Genomic DNA, 18,253 nt, shown 5'->3' with positions numbered 1-18,253 from the left:
GGCGATGGCAGAGCCCGCCCGAGGCGGCTGCCGGCCCGGCCGCTGCTGGGGAAGCCGCGCCCCGCCAGCCCCCCGGGCAGAGGGGAGCAGTGCGAGCCCCCGCTGCCCGACCGGCACTTTACGCTTCCAGCCGGGGGAAGCTCCGTGCCGGCGCCGCTTTTTTTTTCCCTTGGCAGAAAGTTGTGCGGGCGCCCGCCCCCGGCTGCCCGGGGCGAGGCGGCGCCGGGGCGGGCGCGGGGCGGTGTGCGAGCGGCGGGCCGGGTCCGGGCCCGGGCCCGGGGCGGGGCAGGGCGGCAGGGCCCGGCCCCGCTGATGTCAGCCGGGACGGGGGAGGAGGGGAGGGGGAGCGGGAGCGGCTGCCCGTGTTCCGGGTCAGGCGCGGGAATGCGCGGCGGCCGCCGGCAGCGCTGCGCTCGGCGCCCCGCGATGCCCCTGCGGGGAGGGCAGCGGCCCGCCGAGAGGCACTAGGGGGACGCCCCCGGTTCCGCCCCGCTCCGGCTCCCGCCCATTGTTCTCCCGGGGCCGCCGCGCTCGCCCGGGGCTGCTTCCCGCCGGCGGCGGCGGCGCGCTGGATGCGGGTTGCGGCCGCTGGCTCGCCGGGACCCGCGCTGCGCGGCGGCGGAGCGGGCAGCAGCTCCCGCGGCCGGCGGCGAGGAGGGGGCGGCGGTGAGCGGCGGCGCCCGCCCCGCGGCCCCCGGCGGCGGGGCGATGTTCCACTGCATCCCCCTGTGGCGGTGCAACCGCCATGTGGAGTCCATCGACAAGCGGCACTGCTCGCTGGCCGCCGTGCCCGAGGAGATCTACCGCTACAGCCGCAGCCTGGAGGAGCTCCTGCTGGACGCCAACCAGCTCCGCGAGCTGCCCAAGGTGAGCGGGAATGGAGCGGGGTCCAGGTGAGCTGCCCCGGCAGGTGCCCGCCGAGCTCCCCGGTCCAGCGCCCGCACCGAGGCTGCGGTGAGCGGATCCCGGGGCCGTCGGTCTGTGGTAGCCGCCCTGGGAGTTAAAGGAAGAGCCGGAGTTTCGGGCTGGCGTTTCCCCGGAGTTAGGTGGTAAATGAGCTTTCACGAGCAAAACCTGGAGATCCGCGTCCTGCGGGAGGGTAGATCCTGTTGGAGGGCAGGGGGGTTGGTGCCGGAGTCGCAGGACATGAGTGTATATTGTGATTAACATTCACGTCATCGGAATTACGAGACCTTGGAGGGTATTCAACCCTCCCCTTTTTTCCCCTTTCGGTAGATACTATCTGCTCCGTACATGGGAAAACCAAAACCCTCCAGCAGATAACCGCGTTCCCGTTTCTGCATTCTACTCCTGGAAACTTCGCTGTGTGAAACACGAGCCTTTTCTGTGTCTCAGTCTTAGTCCCGCACAGTTGTCAGTGTTTTGCTTCTTACTTGAAGCATGTAGTCAGAGTTTTATGCATACTTTATTTTTGGTAATATTGTCAACGGTGAATTCACTTTAAATTCAACATGGTTTTGAGACCTTGAGGTGGTACCCGCCAGTGTGCCTCTTCAGGTGGCATTTGCAGGTTTTGCTAGACGAACTCTATCAGAGTGATTCCAGCGAGGCACTGTTGGGCTCCACAGATGCAGAACGAGTGGGAGGTATGCTCGACCTCTGACTTGAGGACCCACGAGCTTTTTCCCCGTGTTTACCCTTTAAACTTTGGACAACTCAGAAGCCTTTGTGAGCTGTGCTTGGTGGAGTTTGACACGGGAAGTGCATCTTACCTGGAAGCTGCATCTTAAAAGTGTGTGGACTCTTTACTAACTTGGAATCCAAGAAACTGAACTCACTAGCCAGAAAATTTTTGAAAAGCACCTTTGTTTGCACCTGAATCAAAGTTGCTCTGTTCCTACTGAGACTTCAACAGCCTTACTTTTTCCTTTTTGAAATTCAGTGCACTCACATATACTCTCTTTTTTCAGTCTACATTGTAAGAGTAATCGTGGTGGCTAGGTTTTCCTTCAGACAGTAGTAAAGATATGCAGTTGAACTGACATATTAAATTTGGCTTTTTCTTTTGAAAAACCTGGGCACAAGTTTGCGTCTTGTTGTGACTGAACTCTCTATCCTTCTGAAGTAGAGCAAAACTGGTTTACATAGCCTGTGTGTGGGTGCTATTTTTACTTCCAGCAGTTTTTTCTGGCTTTGTGCGCAGACCAGACTCAGGAGTCCCTTTGTACTAGACCTTTCTTCTTCGTGTTGGCTTTCAGGCTTGTACACATCATATTACGGGGGTATTTAATGGGCGTGTGACTGAAATCCCATTGAAACCCATGAAGCTCTCTGATTTAAAAAAAAAAAAATCCACCGCCAACTGGTTGCTGTGTACAAATGTAAAGGTTGACATCTGTTCATGGTGTTATATGGTATTAATTTCTGTAAATAGAGTGCAACTATTTATTGTTTCTCCTCTCTTCCTTGAACCATAATATATGAAATAGCCTTTTTTTGCCCTGTGGTGCTTAAAAAGACCACTTCTTCCCATTCCTTACATTTGACTATGCATTACATCCCATTCGTGTAGAAATAGCTGAGGGGGTTAAAAAACACCAAAAACCAACCAAGGCTCCTTGGCATTGCGGTGGAATCAAGCAAAAGTTGAAGTTAGAAAAAAGTTTTTTTTGTCTCTCTTTTTTTTTTAAATGTGCATGGATCATGTTACAGGAGTGCCTAAATATACTGTAGGAATATGTTTGTGGGTTTTTAGCTGGCCTAGGAGGAATCTGATGAAATACAACCATGGAAACATACTTGTTGTATCTGTCCTAAGTACTTTGTGCCTTGTCAGCAATGCAGGGAGGCATTTTTATTGGGACTTCCTGCACGAACCTATGAACTTTCCTTGTCAGTTCCTTATTAATGATTTCTCATAAATGGAATATAGAGCTATCATCTCATGTAAATGTTGACTCTGCAGAATTCTGAGGTACAAAAATAGAGCTGCAGTCCTGAATGTGAAACTAATCTATTGAAGGTGAAACTGATGTTTAGCTGTTCTACCAGCAGATAGTTCTAAAAGTTCTCCTATAGGAATCTGGTTCAGGAGAATCATGGAAGATCTCTCAGTGGAAGGTAGTTACAGCATACATTGCTCATTCCTGTTGTATTAGAAGGGTAGTGTCAATAAAAAGTACAGATACAGAATTGGAAATAAGTGCAAAAAGCTGGGGTAGACTATACCTCTGGTAGAGAAAACACAGGGGAAATCATCAGAGTGTGTAGTTAATAAACTGTTAGGTCAGCACAGATAAAGGTGGTTGTTACATCCTTAATTTAACGTAATTCATGATATTAGTCTGACCTTACATCCATTAAGTTTCTTCTCTACATACATAAAGGCAGTTACACAAAATCAAGCTAGGTTTGGGCTCAGTTGAGGCCTAAACAAGTCAGGAGAATTGTGTAACTCCGTGCTGGTTAGTTAGGTGTTTTTCAGTGCTTGATAAAGTCCTGAAGTTCAGTGATCTGTGCCAATTCCTGCTGAATCACCTGTGGGCTGTGCTGATGCCGTAATATAATCCATTAACACTGATAATCTGTTTGTGTCTCTGAGATGGTTGTGATGCCCCTTAGGAAATTGCTGCTGTAAAGCCTTGCCTTGGCACAGTGAAGAAGAATCGCCCTGTGAACTCCGTCACTTGCAGCAGAAGTTGCTGTGGATGGAGGAGGAAACCCCAACTCTGCTGTGCAGCTCTTCATTGTGCACACAGGCAGTTCAGGCTCATTTAACCAGTGTGGGCAGTTGTGGTCTGAAAGGTCTATTACAGCTGGCAGGAGGTCTTGTAATGCTTCTCTGAAATCGAGTAGATATTGGGGAGTTCTTTTACCAGCTTTGCCATGGCTACAAGTCAGACAGTGATGATGGCTTTATTTCTAGACTTCCACTTCCCATCCTCTTGCATATTTTTTTTTCATCCCTTCAAATGTAAAGCTTTCTGAGGGAGATAAGTATCAGCAAATGGCATAATGAAATATGTGGACCTGCTGCATTTCTCTCAAGCTGATGAGGCAATTTGTGTTGGATGCACACACTTCTCCCCTCCCCCCCGGTTCTCTCTGCTGCCATTTCTATCAAGTAGCAATAAAACGTGTTCTTTGGTTGGTTTGATTCAATACCCCAGTAAAAGAATACACTCTGATTCGTCCTAAAATCTCCCTTTTGAGATAAAGGAGTAGTCCTAGGCTTTGTTTAATTTGCAGTCTTTCCTAGCATACTTAAAACCTCTCTTATTCTAGAATAAGTCAGTAGAGCATGGCATATGTCAGGGTGTTACTGAAAAAACCCAACAGAACAAACACACATAAAAATCCCTTCAAAATACAGAAGACGACTTAGAGAATTGCTGTAGCATCTTGAAGGGAAATGACTAGCAGAAGGCCCCAGCACTGATGCTGAATTGTATGTTATGAGAGTCATGTGAAGTATCCTCAGGAGAAACAAGAAATACACTTGAATTATTTTGAAGGAATTACTTTGCTAGTTTTATTTTTGTTCTGTTGGCTGACCAAAATGTATGGTAGAGTTCTTCACCTTTTTCTAAGGGGAGAGGCCCCCATTGTTTCTGCTCTTCCCTGTGTTTTCATCCTTGTGCATTAAGGTATATGTGGACCTGAGAAAGAACTGTTCCTCTGACCCCCTTTTCCCTTCAAGTGTCTTTATTTCACTAAGCTGTATCTGTCAGCATTTCAAGAATACAAGGCTATAATTTTAGTTTGTAGAGTACTTTAAAGGTTTTTTAATATCATTTTGCTGCTGCACATTTGGTTTCCCGTGACAGTAAATGATTCTTTCACAAGGTCTCCCTAACTGTTCTGCTGGATCCCTGGGTCCCTTCTTCTCTCCACTCCCCAGTTACGTGATGCAGAACTTGTGCTCATGTTGACAGCGACCTTTTTCTGTTGTTACCACTGGTGTGTCAGACTCCTCACCCTGCATGTTCATACTTTCCCATCCTCCCTTGTCCGTAATGTTCCAGGGTGTTGCTTATTTCCTCCAACCTAAACAGCTCTGTCTGCCGTCTTGTTTCTGATGCTTTGCTTCCTCTCCTGTCCTTTCTGTGCTGGGTTCTTGACTGCCCTTGCAAACATCTCTTTTCTTTGTACTCTGCTCTTTCCCCTTCCTTTCTGCTGCCTCCCAGGTTCCCTCCTCTGCTCTTGCCCTTCTTGCAGGATAAGCCAGCCTGGTGGGATGTGCTGGAGGAGCAGGCTGTATACCATTAAGCTGCTGGTGGTTTTCCACAATAATGAAGTCTCTCTGAAGCCTTTCTCGGCAGATGTGGCTGTTTTCCCACAGAACAGCAATTTCTAGCTGTCAGCATGCTTCTCGCCACTTCTGCTTTACAAGACAAATTAAAGAGCTGCACCCTTTGGTCTGAAAAGGATGGGCTATGTATAGAGTTGGTGGTAAAGTGTAGCTCTTAACTTGCTTAAATAATTCCTTCTCTTGTGTTGGATCCTAAGTGCCTTCTGTTGATTATTTTGTGTATCTGATTTTATTGGAAAAAAAAAAAAGGTTGCCAGTGTGCATAGAGTGACTTAAAATGGTAGTTTTTGTGGTTTTTTCTAAACCTGTAGCATTTTTATTTTCCTTGGGAGTGAAAACTTGAAGGATTTTTCAACTCAAGCTGTAATGTGTAGTATATCATTTGCTAGACGTCAAAAATTATTCTTCACTGAAGAGTAGGCTTTCTGGCAAATTGCTTTGATAGAAGAAAATAACACGTTCTGCATCATGCGTTTCAATAGCTTCTCTAATGAAAAGCATCAGATAAAAATAAAATGATTTCAATTCTATAGATCAGTCTGTAGTTGATGAAATGTTTTCTACTCCCCTACATTAGAATTTAAGGGCAAATACATCCTGTCAGCTTAATTTCTCTGTGCCTCCAATTTGCAATACAAATCCGAATCTCTGCATATTTCTTTTTCCAGTGATTAAAAAAAAAAATATATCGTAGGAACCCTTGAATGCAGTATTATATTTTGGCCTTGGTATTAAATCACAGCATTCTTTGCATTGGTGGGTGGTGGAAATAGCTTATAACTCTTGTTTTGCTGCTGTTTTGCCTTGCTGCTGCTCACTTTAACTCAAAGAATAAAGACCACTTTCCCATGAGACTTCTAGCAGATGTTGTTTATGGAAAAACTCCAGTGGCCAAAAAAAAAAAAATTCAAAATTTTTTCGATGTACTTACTTTAGCCTAAGAGTCTGAGGAACTCTTTTTTTCTTCCTTTTTTTTTTTTTTTTTTTTTTCTTTGGGGAATGATTTTTATGTCGTATTTGTAAACCTAACATAGTGCAGCTCTGAATTGTTTCGCATTTCTGAGCTTACAAATTATCTCTGTCATCTGTAATTTTTCTTCTTGGTCTTATATACTAAAGCTTCTCTGTAGAGTTACTAGATAGATGGGAGACCTTTTTCCTGAGAGACCTGGTTAAACCCTGGCCTCCTCCTGTGCCCCAGTTTCTTTGTTAGAGATGCTGCTGGTCTGCTGCTGCTTGGCATTTGGCACTGTCGGTATCTTTGTTATGTGCGGTGTTGAAATCCAGGGGGCTGTTATCTTACCAAAATCATGTGAAAGCTCCTTTAGAGTAAGCCCCTCTGTTCTTCCCATACCACACCTTTGTCTCAGGGAAAAACCTGTTCCAAGCTGAATTTCACTGTTCTATCATTGTTTCTATCATTATGCAACCATAAGCCTGAACAACACTTGTTTGGTCAGTGGCCAGTAATCTGTGGAAAGACACGATTATCATACTGTCCCTCTCTGTAAATTTGGGTTTATGGCTGCTTATGTTGTACATATATAGAAGCTTTATTTCCTTTTTTCCAAAGCATAGCTCTCCTTGGGTTTGGAGAGATGTGGTGAGATATCTCACATGGCTGGAGTGCTGCAGTGGATGAACACAGGCTCTTTAAGAAGGATGGGCCAGAAAGGCAAGAATGGAGAGTTGCCCTTTGAATGAGAGAGCAGCAGAGATATGTGAAGTTTTGCCTTGGGATGGGTGATGGGCCACCTGAGAGCAGGTTGGGATTAGTGGATGACATTGTTTTGGGTGTCTGCTGTAGACTGCTTGATCAGGCTGAGGTAGTAGATGATGCCTTCTTCAGATAACTGGAAGAAGTCTCATGTTTGCAGGCTCAGGTCCTCACGTGGGTCTTGAACCACATGACAGCTGGAAGGACAACACAGTGGGACATAAGCAATCCATGAGTTTTCATTCTTAAGACAGGTTGAGATGTGAAGATCAGGGTTGCAGTAGCTGTAGTGACCTTGATCACTTTGGCTGTAGTGACCATGAGGTGGTGGAGTTCAGGATCCTGAGAGGAAGGAATAGGACAATAAACAGCATCTTGAGAAAACGAACTTTGGTGTGTTTAGAATTCTGCTTGGAAGAGGTTGGTAAAAAAGATGTTTATGCTGCCATTCAGAAGGACAGGGAGAGGCTGGAGAAACAGGCAGAGAGGAATCTCATGAAGTTCAGTGAAGAGAAATACACCTGCACCTGGAGAGAAATAACCATTCAGAATTCTCCAGTACGGGTTGGGGGCCAACCATCTGAAAACACCTTTCCAGTAGAAGGCCATGGGTGAGCTGGTGGACAAGTTGACCGTGAGCCAGCAGTGCTCCTTCATGGCAAAGAGAGCAAACAGTATCCTGGGCTGCATTACACAAAGTATTGCCAGCAGGTGATTCTTGTCCTCTGGCTAGCTTTGGGGAAACAGACCTGGAGTGCTTTGTCTAGTGCTGGATATCCCAAAGGAATGGACATACTGGACATATACTGCAGGGCCACAAAGTCTGTTACGAGCTTGGAGCGTCTCTCAGGATGGGAGGCTAAAAGAGCCAGAATGGTTCAGCCTTGAGAAGTAAAAGGCACATGGTTGTGTATAAATATGTGTAAATCAGTGTGCAACCTTGCTTGGGGTGCCCTGTGACCTTACAAGAGGCAGTGGGCAAAGGCTGAAACACAGGGAATTGTCTGAAATACGAAAATACTTTTTTTACTGTGAGGATGGTCAAACACTGGCATGGGTTGTCCAGAGAGGTTGTGCAATATCTGTTTATGGCGATGCTGTAAATCTGACTGGACATGGTCCTGGGTGACCTTCTCTAGGTGACCCATGCTTTGAGCAGGGGGTGGTGCACTAGGTGATTTCTAGAGCCCCTTCCAACCTCAACTGTTTTATGATTCTATAGAGGGCATATCAAAGATTTTGCCATCTTTGACTTGGGTGTTTTTAATGATACAGATAGAATTGTCGTGATTTTCCCTGTTTATTCACCCTCAAAAGTTTAATTGTTTTACTTTCTACATTGATAGTGTCACAGTGTTTTTGCACATCTTGCTGTAAATCCTTAAAGAAACATGACTGTATGATTTGAACAAGCATGTATTTACAGTTAGTGTCAGAGAGAGAACTGTGCCACTGGGTGAAGCTGAAGCAGACTGCTACACACAGAGTAAAAGTAGTTTTATTGAAAGTTTAAGATTTTTTTCAGTATGACAAATGGTACTTAAAATACTTGCTAAGAATATGTGTAACTTTACAACTTCAGTATCTTGAGAATATGTTACCTTTTGTAAAAACCTGTTGTGAGTATAGTCAATTAGGACTAGCATGCAGTATGTGCTTGAATTATTAAAATCCATAATGGTTTGTAGAGAAGCAACATTGGATCCTTATATTGACATACTTCTAAACACAGAGCTCTGTGTTGAAGGCTACAAATAAGTTTATTACCAGATAAATATCTCTAGGTTCTCTCCTCCAAGTTTCCAGATTTTTCTGTTGTATTGCTTCAGACTTGAAGAAATACTTTACCTTTTGACATCAAATATGGAAGACCACGGTCTGATGGGCACAGAGGAAGAACTTAGTCTGCTGTTTCCTAAACAAAGGAAAGTCATAATCTTCCCTGTGATTGTTCAAAAGATTTTTGAAGTCTGCTTGGTTTGAAATATTTTCTGATGGCAGTTTTTTGTAGTAACAGCTCAGCTCTACTGATTTTTGACCTCAGTTGAAAGAAAGTAGTTAATTATGTTTCAATACCTTTAACTTTTTTTTTTTTTGGTAAGGTGTGTACTGTTGTAGTAAACTGGTAGCATTCCCTTCTATTTGTGATGTACATAGGTGAGACAAGGTTTGTGGGCGGAGATTGTACATCTGTACCTCTAAAATAAGTTTTATGATTATAGATAGAGTTATTTTTCTGATTATATCAGTTGGTCTAAAAAAAAAAGACATTACCTCCTGCCAACAGTCTTGTATACTGGAAAAATGCATGCTAGAAATTCATTAGAGAGATTAATGTGGGCTTTGGACGTGTTTTTTTTTCTCCAAATGGCAAATGCATTTAACTGCAATGAATCCATATTTCATTGCAGCAGATGTTTTCTGGCCTCTCTTAAAGGCAGAGGCAGTCCTTCTCACCACTGTGCTCTAACAAACAGCTCTAGCATGGAGTGCTCTTTAGCCTTTGTTGCTTCTGCTTAATTGACATAAAAGAGAAAGCAAATCCTTGCCTGCCAGGAGCAGTATGAGACAACCTGGTCAATGCATTGCTTGGTAGCACGGCCATTTGGATTCAGTGCTGCAGTGTATTGGTTTTTCAGAGTGGATAATCCCCTATTTGTTTTTCATAAGGGATGTAATGACTGAGACTAGGACCTGCAATTGGCCCATCCTTGTCAGTGGTTCAGAAAATGGCAGATGCTTTGAAAATAGGGCGTCAGAAGCGTAGCAGGTTGATGCTGAATACCAGCTTCAGTGAGGCATTGGTATCAATTTTGCTGTCTTCTGTAGGCCTTCCCCCGCAGCCCTTCTTGCCTGGCTGATCTTTCTGTAGGGCTTTCATTTCAAGTATCCATTGGAGGGGGAGACAGCAGTTGCAGCATCTGGGTCTGTTTAGGATATGGGCCCATGAACTGTGATCTTTAATTAATACTTTTCTCTTGTTGTGAAATCTAGTAATTTTATTAATGTTTTGTATGGACTCCTGCTTGAATGTCTGCCTCCATGATGTCTTTCATTAATATTCATGATGACAAAGTTGGTAGTAGAATGCTGTGAGACCAAAGTACAGCTTGAATATATTCTGCATACATGGTTAGGTGTGTGAAACAATCTTTCATCGTGCCAAATATGCTCATGGCATATGTGAAGACAGAATTAGAGACCTCAGCTGCATGGAGTAGTTGTTCGTTTGCCAGCTTGCTACAGAACAGGCTGGCAGAAGTCTGTGTACTGCTGTCCATCACCAGCTGCTGCTGTATCTTCTCATGGCTCCAGAGGAATTCCATTAGCTGCTTCTTTGATGCAGAGTCATCAATTGCATGATGACTCTGCTGTGCTACACCGTTGAGTTAGTCCCTTCCCTCAGAAATTGTTTAATTATCTCAGGGAGTATTTTATTTGAAAGTTAAAGTTTATTGTGCCCAAAGGATCACATGGGATCTACATTTGTGAAACCCTGTTGCCCTTGCCAGCTGTCTTTGGTCGCAGGTGAAAGCAGGCAGAGTGACTTGAGGGATCGTGATGTTGCTCGCAGCCCTTGTGGGAGATGCCAAGCTGATAATACCCATGCTAGGCTTTACTGGAGTCTGCTGAGATCTCTTTTCACACTTCATGAATCCAGAGTAGGATTCAGCTTCCTCAGCATTTTATCATGCAACTGGTTTGGATGTGCTTCTAGGGGAAGGGTGTCTGTTTTCTGTGCTCTTGCTGGTTTTCCTCAGTGCTCCCACCTGTGCTATTGGCAGAAGTCTCTGGGTTGGATGTTAAGACAATGATGTACAGGATTACATCCTAGAAGGAGTTTTTTGCTCCTGAGTTAGTTGTGGATTTCGACTGAGGGTGGATGTCTTGAGGCTTGAGTGGAGTGCAGGGTTCATTACAACTTGCTGAGAGCTCCAGACTGGTATGCCCACTGGCTGACTGGAGTAGAAGTGATGTTTGGAGTCCCACCAGCTGGTTACTGTAGGGTATTGAATGTCCTATCTTCTTGGAATTCTTAGCACTGGGTGACCCCTACTGATCGTCTTTCAAAGGCCGTTCTGTTGATGACTTCTTCAGAAGTGGGTTGGGGAGGAATGAGGAGAAGCTCACCCTTCCCTCTTTGCCTTTGCTCTTCAGACAGATGGGGAATGTGCATGTATGGTTGTGCCAGAGCCTGGTTACTAAAACCATCCCAAGGAAGCAGAGTGCTTGAATTCAGTAGTGCTGCTTCATTATGGTATTTAATCTTTGTTTTCCTCATAGTGTCCTGACCATCATGCAGTGTGTTCACCTAAAGTGAGCTGGGCTTCCTCTGCTCCCACTGGAGCCATGCAACAATGCAGACAAAATGATAACTTCTAGGGGCCAAAAGCAAGGGACTGGGAACCTTGTTGGGGAGCAGCTGTGTTGCGAGGTTATTTCATGGATTTGATGCCTTATCTCTTCTTCACTGCCTTGCTTACCAAAATTACCTCTTCTACTTGTGTTTGCCTGAAGAAAGACCTCAGAAAAAATTCTTTCTGAGGCAGTATAAAAAGTGTGGGGAAGGATTGACTGTGATTTCCCTTATCCCGTGACTGAAGGAGGACACACAGCTGGTGATTGGAAGTAAACAAATGAAATGATGTCCCCATTGACTTTTGTTTACAATGTAAAAGAAGAAAATGGAGCCTGATGTAAGATTTGAAACAAGAATGCGTCTAGGAGTTAAACTGTGTTTAAATTACTATGTGCCACTTCTTAATTCTAAAGCACAGATAGCCTTTGGTTGCTCATTTGTAAGTTTGGAAAATGGGTGAAATAAATACAGATTGTACTTAAGAAAAAGAACCTAGTAACATTCTCTTCTTATAGCTTACTTAATTAATTTTAATATAATAATGTAATCGCCCGAAGAAGCCTTAAAAGCTGAGGCAGCATGTGTATGTGGAAAATCCATACTGGTGTCTAAGGGATATTTGACATAAGAGCAAACCCTTACAAATTCTTAATCTTGTCAGCAACAGCTAAAGTGCTTGCAAAAAACCCCGAAAATGGAAGCAAAAAATCAACAAACCCTCATCCTATCTGATGTGTATGTAACCGTGTAACAAGTTAATTTGCAGTTTTCTTTCTCCTTTACATCTCATTCTAATTTCTACTGCTTCTGCTGGCCCATTGTGAGAATTAGGCAGTGGATTCATAAAGGTTCTAATTTTAATTCTCTTTGTTGCTAGTAGTAGCCTTTTTATGGAAATGTTTTGCTTAACACAGTAACATTTAGTTATGCTACCTGTGCCAGATGGGTTTGGAGTGTGACATGTCTCTAGCACTGCAAAGGCTCTAGCAGCTCAGATGTTGCTGAAATGTTGCTCCTCCCCTTAAACAGCATTAGCCACAAATGCGTCTTTGTTCCCTCCTATTTCAATTATTTCAATTGTCTGTTGTTCCCATGGATCTCCATTTATGGCTTTTTTATTCCCATCAGCTAAGGTGCTGAATTTTCAGGGAAAATTCTCAGATACGCATGTTCTTTGTTTCAGGAGTGAATTGTTTCAGGAGCCATTGAAAGAAACCCAGAGATATGTTGTCTTGGCCACTTGCAAGGGAGAAAATATCCTACTAGTTTGGCTTAATTCTTTTTTTTCTAGAATTGAGTGCCAGTTGGAGTGGTATTCTTAAAAAAAAAAGTTATAAAAAATGAGAACTGTGGGATCACACTGTCTGTTTATACTTTTCAGTGAGTCATTCACTTACCTGTTACTTTTTTTCTTCCGTTGGTTGACATCGACCCAATTTTGTCAGAATGAAGTTTTTTTTAAAATGTGTGTCCGGGTGAGAGAGACTTGGTTAGTTTTCCAGTGAGAGGAGGGATCTGTTCAAGATGTATGTTCTTAGAAAATCCTTATAATGGAATCCTCTATAAATTCTTTGATAGGAGGAAAAGCTTTGATTGAGGATTGGGAATTGTTACTAAATAGCAAGTTATAGGCTACTTCAGTGCTTTATGCTCATGACATTATTTTTCTCATTGAGGCACTATTAATTAGGCTGGCTAAACTGAGCAGCACTAAAAGTGTTGCCAAGATACTTTTAGAGACGTTGGGTCTGCAATCAAAACCCGCTATTAGAGCCTGCTGGGTGGATATGCTGCTCTGGCCAACAACCCCATTGCACTTTGGATCGTGTTAGAGCTTATCAAATAGATGCAGAATTGTTGTTAGATACATCAAATTAGGAACATGTTTCTTGTTGGCATGGATTTAAGAAATCACTGATATTTATACACACGCATATATGTATCTGTTTACATTTGTTGAACTCTATTGAGAAAGCTTTTAATTCTCTTTGTTCCCTGTGGCCTTTTTGAAAGGTAGAACATATACAGCCAAAAGGAATTGCTTGACTCTCCAGCAGTGCTTCAGAGCACTAATGATGTGCCTCAGATAAAGGAAGAACACTTACTGAAATGGGAGTAGGATGCACTAAACATACAAGAGTGGTTGAGTCGTGTAGTTTAAAGGAAAAAAAAACCAAATGAGAAGTTCAAAGAAATGCCATTAATGTAACTGCAGTTTGATTTTATTTAGGAAATGGTGTTATTCATTAAAAAATTGTTATGCAAACAGAAAATAAAGCTTCCAATTAATTTGTCTTTTAAGTAGTAGTCAGTTAAAGAAACAGGAATGTATTTAAATATTGTGTAATATTGCTCGTTGCAGATGTGCTCTGCACATTTAATAAATATATACTGCATTGGGACACGGTAATGTGAGGGTCCTTTAGCCTTCCTGGGGATATCCAGCTCTTAACAGGCTTTTGATGACTATTCTGTCTTTTAGCCATGTTCCTTCTGTCTTTGCTCACTTGCCATTGAATATCTGTCAGGGACAACTGTTGCTTAGGATGAGATTTGTAGTAGAACATCAATATTTGTAACTGTCATAGTTTAGCAGCTACACACTGCCTTGAGGAACACATTTTGGCAAGTATTTATTTTGGAGTGTTAGGACAGATTGGGATTTCTTCTGTGGAGTGTACTCCTGCTATGTTTTCACAAAAGTGTCTTTAAGTGCTTTTCTAAGCTTCTGATGGATTCTTGGTTTAGTCATATTAATAAATATTTAGAAAAAGGGCTACATTTGTTTTAAGATAAGAATGGTAACGATATGAAAATGCAGTTACGGATCTTTTGAGGACAATGAAGGATTAAAAAGCATTTGTGGCTATTTTAATTGGAATTTATGTTTTTAGGGAGCTAGAAATATGGAATTATAGGGTTTTTTTAACCTTCATCTTAAAATTTCAACTCTGTTATAAAACACTTTTAATATGGGTGGAGGAGTGCCATTCTGATTCAAAAATGCCTTTGAGATTTCACATTCAGGTCTGGTGCATCTTTTACTGCTGAGTGTTTATAAACTTTTTAAAGCTCTATCCTTTTTATTCCCTAAAAGGAACCCATGTTTTCGAGGGAAAACACATTAGTTTCAGTTGTGTTTTATTTTTCTGTGACAAAGTGTATATTGAAAAGATTGATGCAGAAATGCAAAACTTTGCACTTAAAAACCTGATTTATGATATTGAACAGAAGACGCTCAAAATAAGATTGAAAACCTGTACTGTAATACAGATTCATGAGACTGCTTTTATCTTGTGTCCTAGTAAGATGCCTTACTGCTCCTTTTTGTGTCAATCTAAGTCATATCTGAGTGACAGTTAGAGCACATACTCCAGCACCTAAATAAAACAAAAACTAAAAAAGAGGTGCTAATTTCCTAGAAGGGATTGCAGGTGATTAAATGTTAGCAGGTGTCCCAAATTTACAAGTATCTTCCAGTTACCCTACGGGGGGGGCAAACCCATGGGGTGCAGGCATGCACACATGCTGTGAGTGGGTGAGATGGAGATGCACGTTCTGACTGCTGGGTGAAACTCCCCCTGCACTCTGGGAGCACCAAACTCGCCCAGAATTTGAGGAGTTCATTCAGTTTTGATCAAGATGACTTGTATGTAAAGTCATTTCGTTCTGCACAAATCCTCACCTCTTGCAGTCACTCTCCTTCAAAGGCCTGCCTGGGAGAGTGGAAAGTTGTGATAAGAGCTCCACAACTTTCTTAGGAATGCCTACATCTCATTAGGTTTTGAATGATCATTTTTCAGTCACCAGCTGCTCCCAGTGCCTGGGGTTGACCTGGCTTTCAGCTTGGCCTGTTTAGTTGCTGTTTTGTCTTGCTGCCAGACCCCCTGAGCCCATAGCTGGGGGTCAGGGAAAACTGCCATCCTGTCTGCGTTGTGTGCCTGTGTCCTCACTGTGGACAGGGCTGGCTTAGGTTTTTCCTCAAACAAAGAAGACCTGAAATTGTGTGTATCCTGCCCAACTTTCATTAGTCTTTCTGAAACTGGGCCACAGAACAGAGGGTGTTTGAGGCTGGAAAGAAAGCCTTCCTGAGGGAGGCTGGTTCTGTAACCTAGTTGGTTTTGGTGTTCACCGGTGAAGAAGACCTTGTCAGCACCTCTTCGTCAGTTTTCTGGATCTCGTTCTTTAGCAGTGTCCCTCTGCATTAACTTCCTAATGAGCCCTGGTGTGTAATTAGGATGCTTTTAATTACTCTGCCTGGTAGTCTCACCCCATTAATGACTTGAAGCTGGCACTCTGGATTTTGCTAGTGTCTGTCTGTAATGATCTTTAACAGCAAGGTTTACGGATATTTTTTTTTTTTTACATAAATTTTCATTTTAGGTAAAAGACGGGTTATAGTTTGTTTTAATTTTTACATGTAAACAAAATGTTCATTCTGATACAGGTCTGAAAGAGATTTACATAACTAATGCCTTGCAATAGCCTTAATTAGCTGACATTTTGAAAGGGATTCCTGTTATTCCTCATTGCTTATCATGCCTATATGTGAGTTATGTGAATATTTTCTGACATGTAATTTTTTCTTTCTTTCAGCCTTTCTTCCAGCTTGTGAAGTTACGGAAACTTGGACTTAGTGATAATGAAATCCAGCGGCTCCCTCCAGAAATAGCAAATTTCATGCAGCTGGTGGAACTTGATTTGTCTCGAAATGGTAAGCTCCAAAGTTAATTTGTTTGATTTTATACAGTCCTATGACATGGTCTAGAAAACTGGGTTAGTAGGGTTTTTCTGTCTCAGAAATTGTTATCTGTATCCTGCAGAACACTTTTCGGTGTAATTCATGGATTTGCCTGTAGTTCTAGAGGGGAAGGAGGGAAAGAGCAGAGAGGAGCTTGTGGTAGAAATACAGCAATAAAATAATCCTTGACTGTAGTTCTGCGTTTCTGAGACCCTGCTTTATTTTCCAGTTTAAAAAATGCTTTATGTGGTAGTTTTATATGTGTTTCTGTCACTATGTTGACTTCTTTTCCCATGCTTTCTGAGATGCCTGGCATTTAGAGATGGAAAAAAACAGGAAAAAGAAAAAAAAGTTGAAAAAAAAAAAGGCTGCTTTCTGTGCTCAAAAAAGGACTGCCTGTGGGTTAGAAGTCCAGTTCTTTATCTCTGCTCTGCTCTTTACCTGGGATTAGCAAGAGGCAGAGTGCTGGTATTTCTAGTTGTACTTCTGGAAGAAGAATCAGTCTGTTTGTCATCTGCGGTGATAAATTCAGAAAAGAATGCTGGGAGAAAGTATCTTCTAAAATGTGTTGGTGGAAACAACATGGGTTTATCGTTTGCTTGCAATGCTTGTTGCATTTATTGTCCTGCATTGTGATGGAGTGAAAACTTTTTTTTTTTTCTGTGGCCTGGTGAACTTACCAGTTCTACAAGAAGTTAAGGGGCTGGTGGGTCACCTTTAAGCAGCCTTATGACCCAGTGGTCTAGAAACAGTGAATCTGTGTTACCAAATTAGAGCAACTGTCAGCTATTTTTGCCTCCTTACATGCAGTACATGTGCACAAAAATGCTCTCTGAGCTGTGATGGAAGGGGTGGGAGCGATCAAGGTTGTGTAACCTTTTAAATAAATGCGGGTTGTACTTGAATATTCAAGAAAATAAATAGTGTAATGGAGAATCTTTTTTGCTTTATGGTTTAACTTCACATCGACTCTTTGTGACTGAGGAATATTCTGTTGCTACTTCACCTTTCTGTAGCATATTTCCTTTATTTATTTGGTGCTTTAAATTCTGTCCTTATCTGATAATATAACTGATGAAGCATAATGAGTCTCCAGGCAATTGCTGAAAAATTTCTGTGAACCATATCATTTTATGCACATTTGGAAAACATTTTAAGAGAAGAAAACTGGGAAAAAAAACAAGAAAAGAGACAGATTAGTTAAAACATTTTAGAAATACATGAACATTAGTTGATGTGGTATTTGGCTACTGAGTTTGGCTGAGTTGGGTGCTGTCAGTGACAGACCTTATACAAAAAGAAACCCTCTGTTGGCTTAGTAATTCTCTTTGCAAATGAATAACTAGTTGGAAAAGAGCTGGTGGATCAGAGCCATGTGAACTCTTGTCAGCCTGACTTGGAAGTTGGCTTGAGAACTCAACTGTAACAAGAACAGATGGTGTGAATGTTTATGGCTGGATAGATGCATGTGTCATTAGAAGTTACTGTACAGGGAAGTATTTTCTCCAGTAATGGGTTGAACTAATGCAGGTGGCAGGGAGCAGTTGCTTTTCTACATCCAAGGTTTGGTGTTAAATACCCATTTTATTGCATTGCTTTCTTTTCTTTGTGTTTCATTGCAGAAGGTGACTGATAAGGCTTCCCTCTACTTAATTATGTCCCAGTTACTGCATGACTTGACCCTTCAAATGAAAAATGCACCATGCAATGTGGTGCAGGGTGGCTGTGGCAGAAGATAACTAGTATTACTTTCTGCTGTTTGGTTGTTTCATGGTTGTCTCATGGTTCTCCAAATCAAAAGGCAAAACACACACTATCTGGGATGCGGCAGGGGGAATTCTTGCAAAAGGTTTTTGAGATTACAGTATTTTGTTAGCTTTGTATTTCGAACCCACCTTTCAGTATGTCTCATTCTAAACCTGCCACAGGTTTGTCCTGTTCAGTGGTTTGCACTCCAAAAGGTTTTGTTTTTCTAACTGTCCAAAACTACTTAGGAAAAAAAAAAAGTGAACTCTTCATATTCCTTTCAGGCAGAGAAAAAGAGCCTTGCTTTTCAAAATGCAGTATGCTGCATGAATAGGAAAGTGTGATGGTGACATCTGAGCTTGGGAAATAAGAGATCATTGTTCTGTGTTTTTTGTTGTTCTAGTTGTCTGGTTTGGT

General features: G+C 42.5%; 1 protein-coding gene across 1 annotated transcript in view; it reads left to right on the top strand.

Moving 5' to 3' along the window:
- Positions 1-708: 708 nt before the first annotated feature.
- LRRC1 (leucine rich repeat containing 1) overlaps positions 709-18,253 on the top strand; it is a gene marked incomplete at its 5' end in the record, with an annotated part of 70,023 nt that continues 52,478 nt past the window's right edge. The window contains 2 exons of the mRNA XM_082300276.1: positions 709-867; positions 15,946-16,063. Coding sequence (XP_082156402.1) covers positions 709-867; positions 15,946-16,063 — 277 coding nt within the window. The remainder of the gene's footprint in view (positions 868-15,945; positions 16,064-18,253) is intronic.

Source organism: Coloeus monedula (assembly GCF_965178545.1).
Source record: "Coloeus monedula genome assembly, chromosome: 2".
In the NCBI taxonomy this organism is placed as follows: domain Eukaryota; kingdom Metazoa; phylum Chordata; class Aves; order Passeriformes; family Corvidae; genus Coloeus; species Coloeus monedula.
This window is presented reverse-complemented; position numbering and strand designations above follow the sequence as displayed.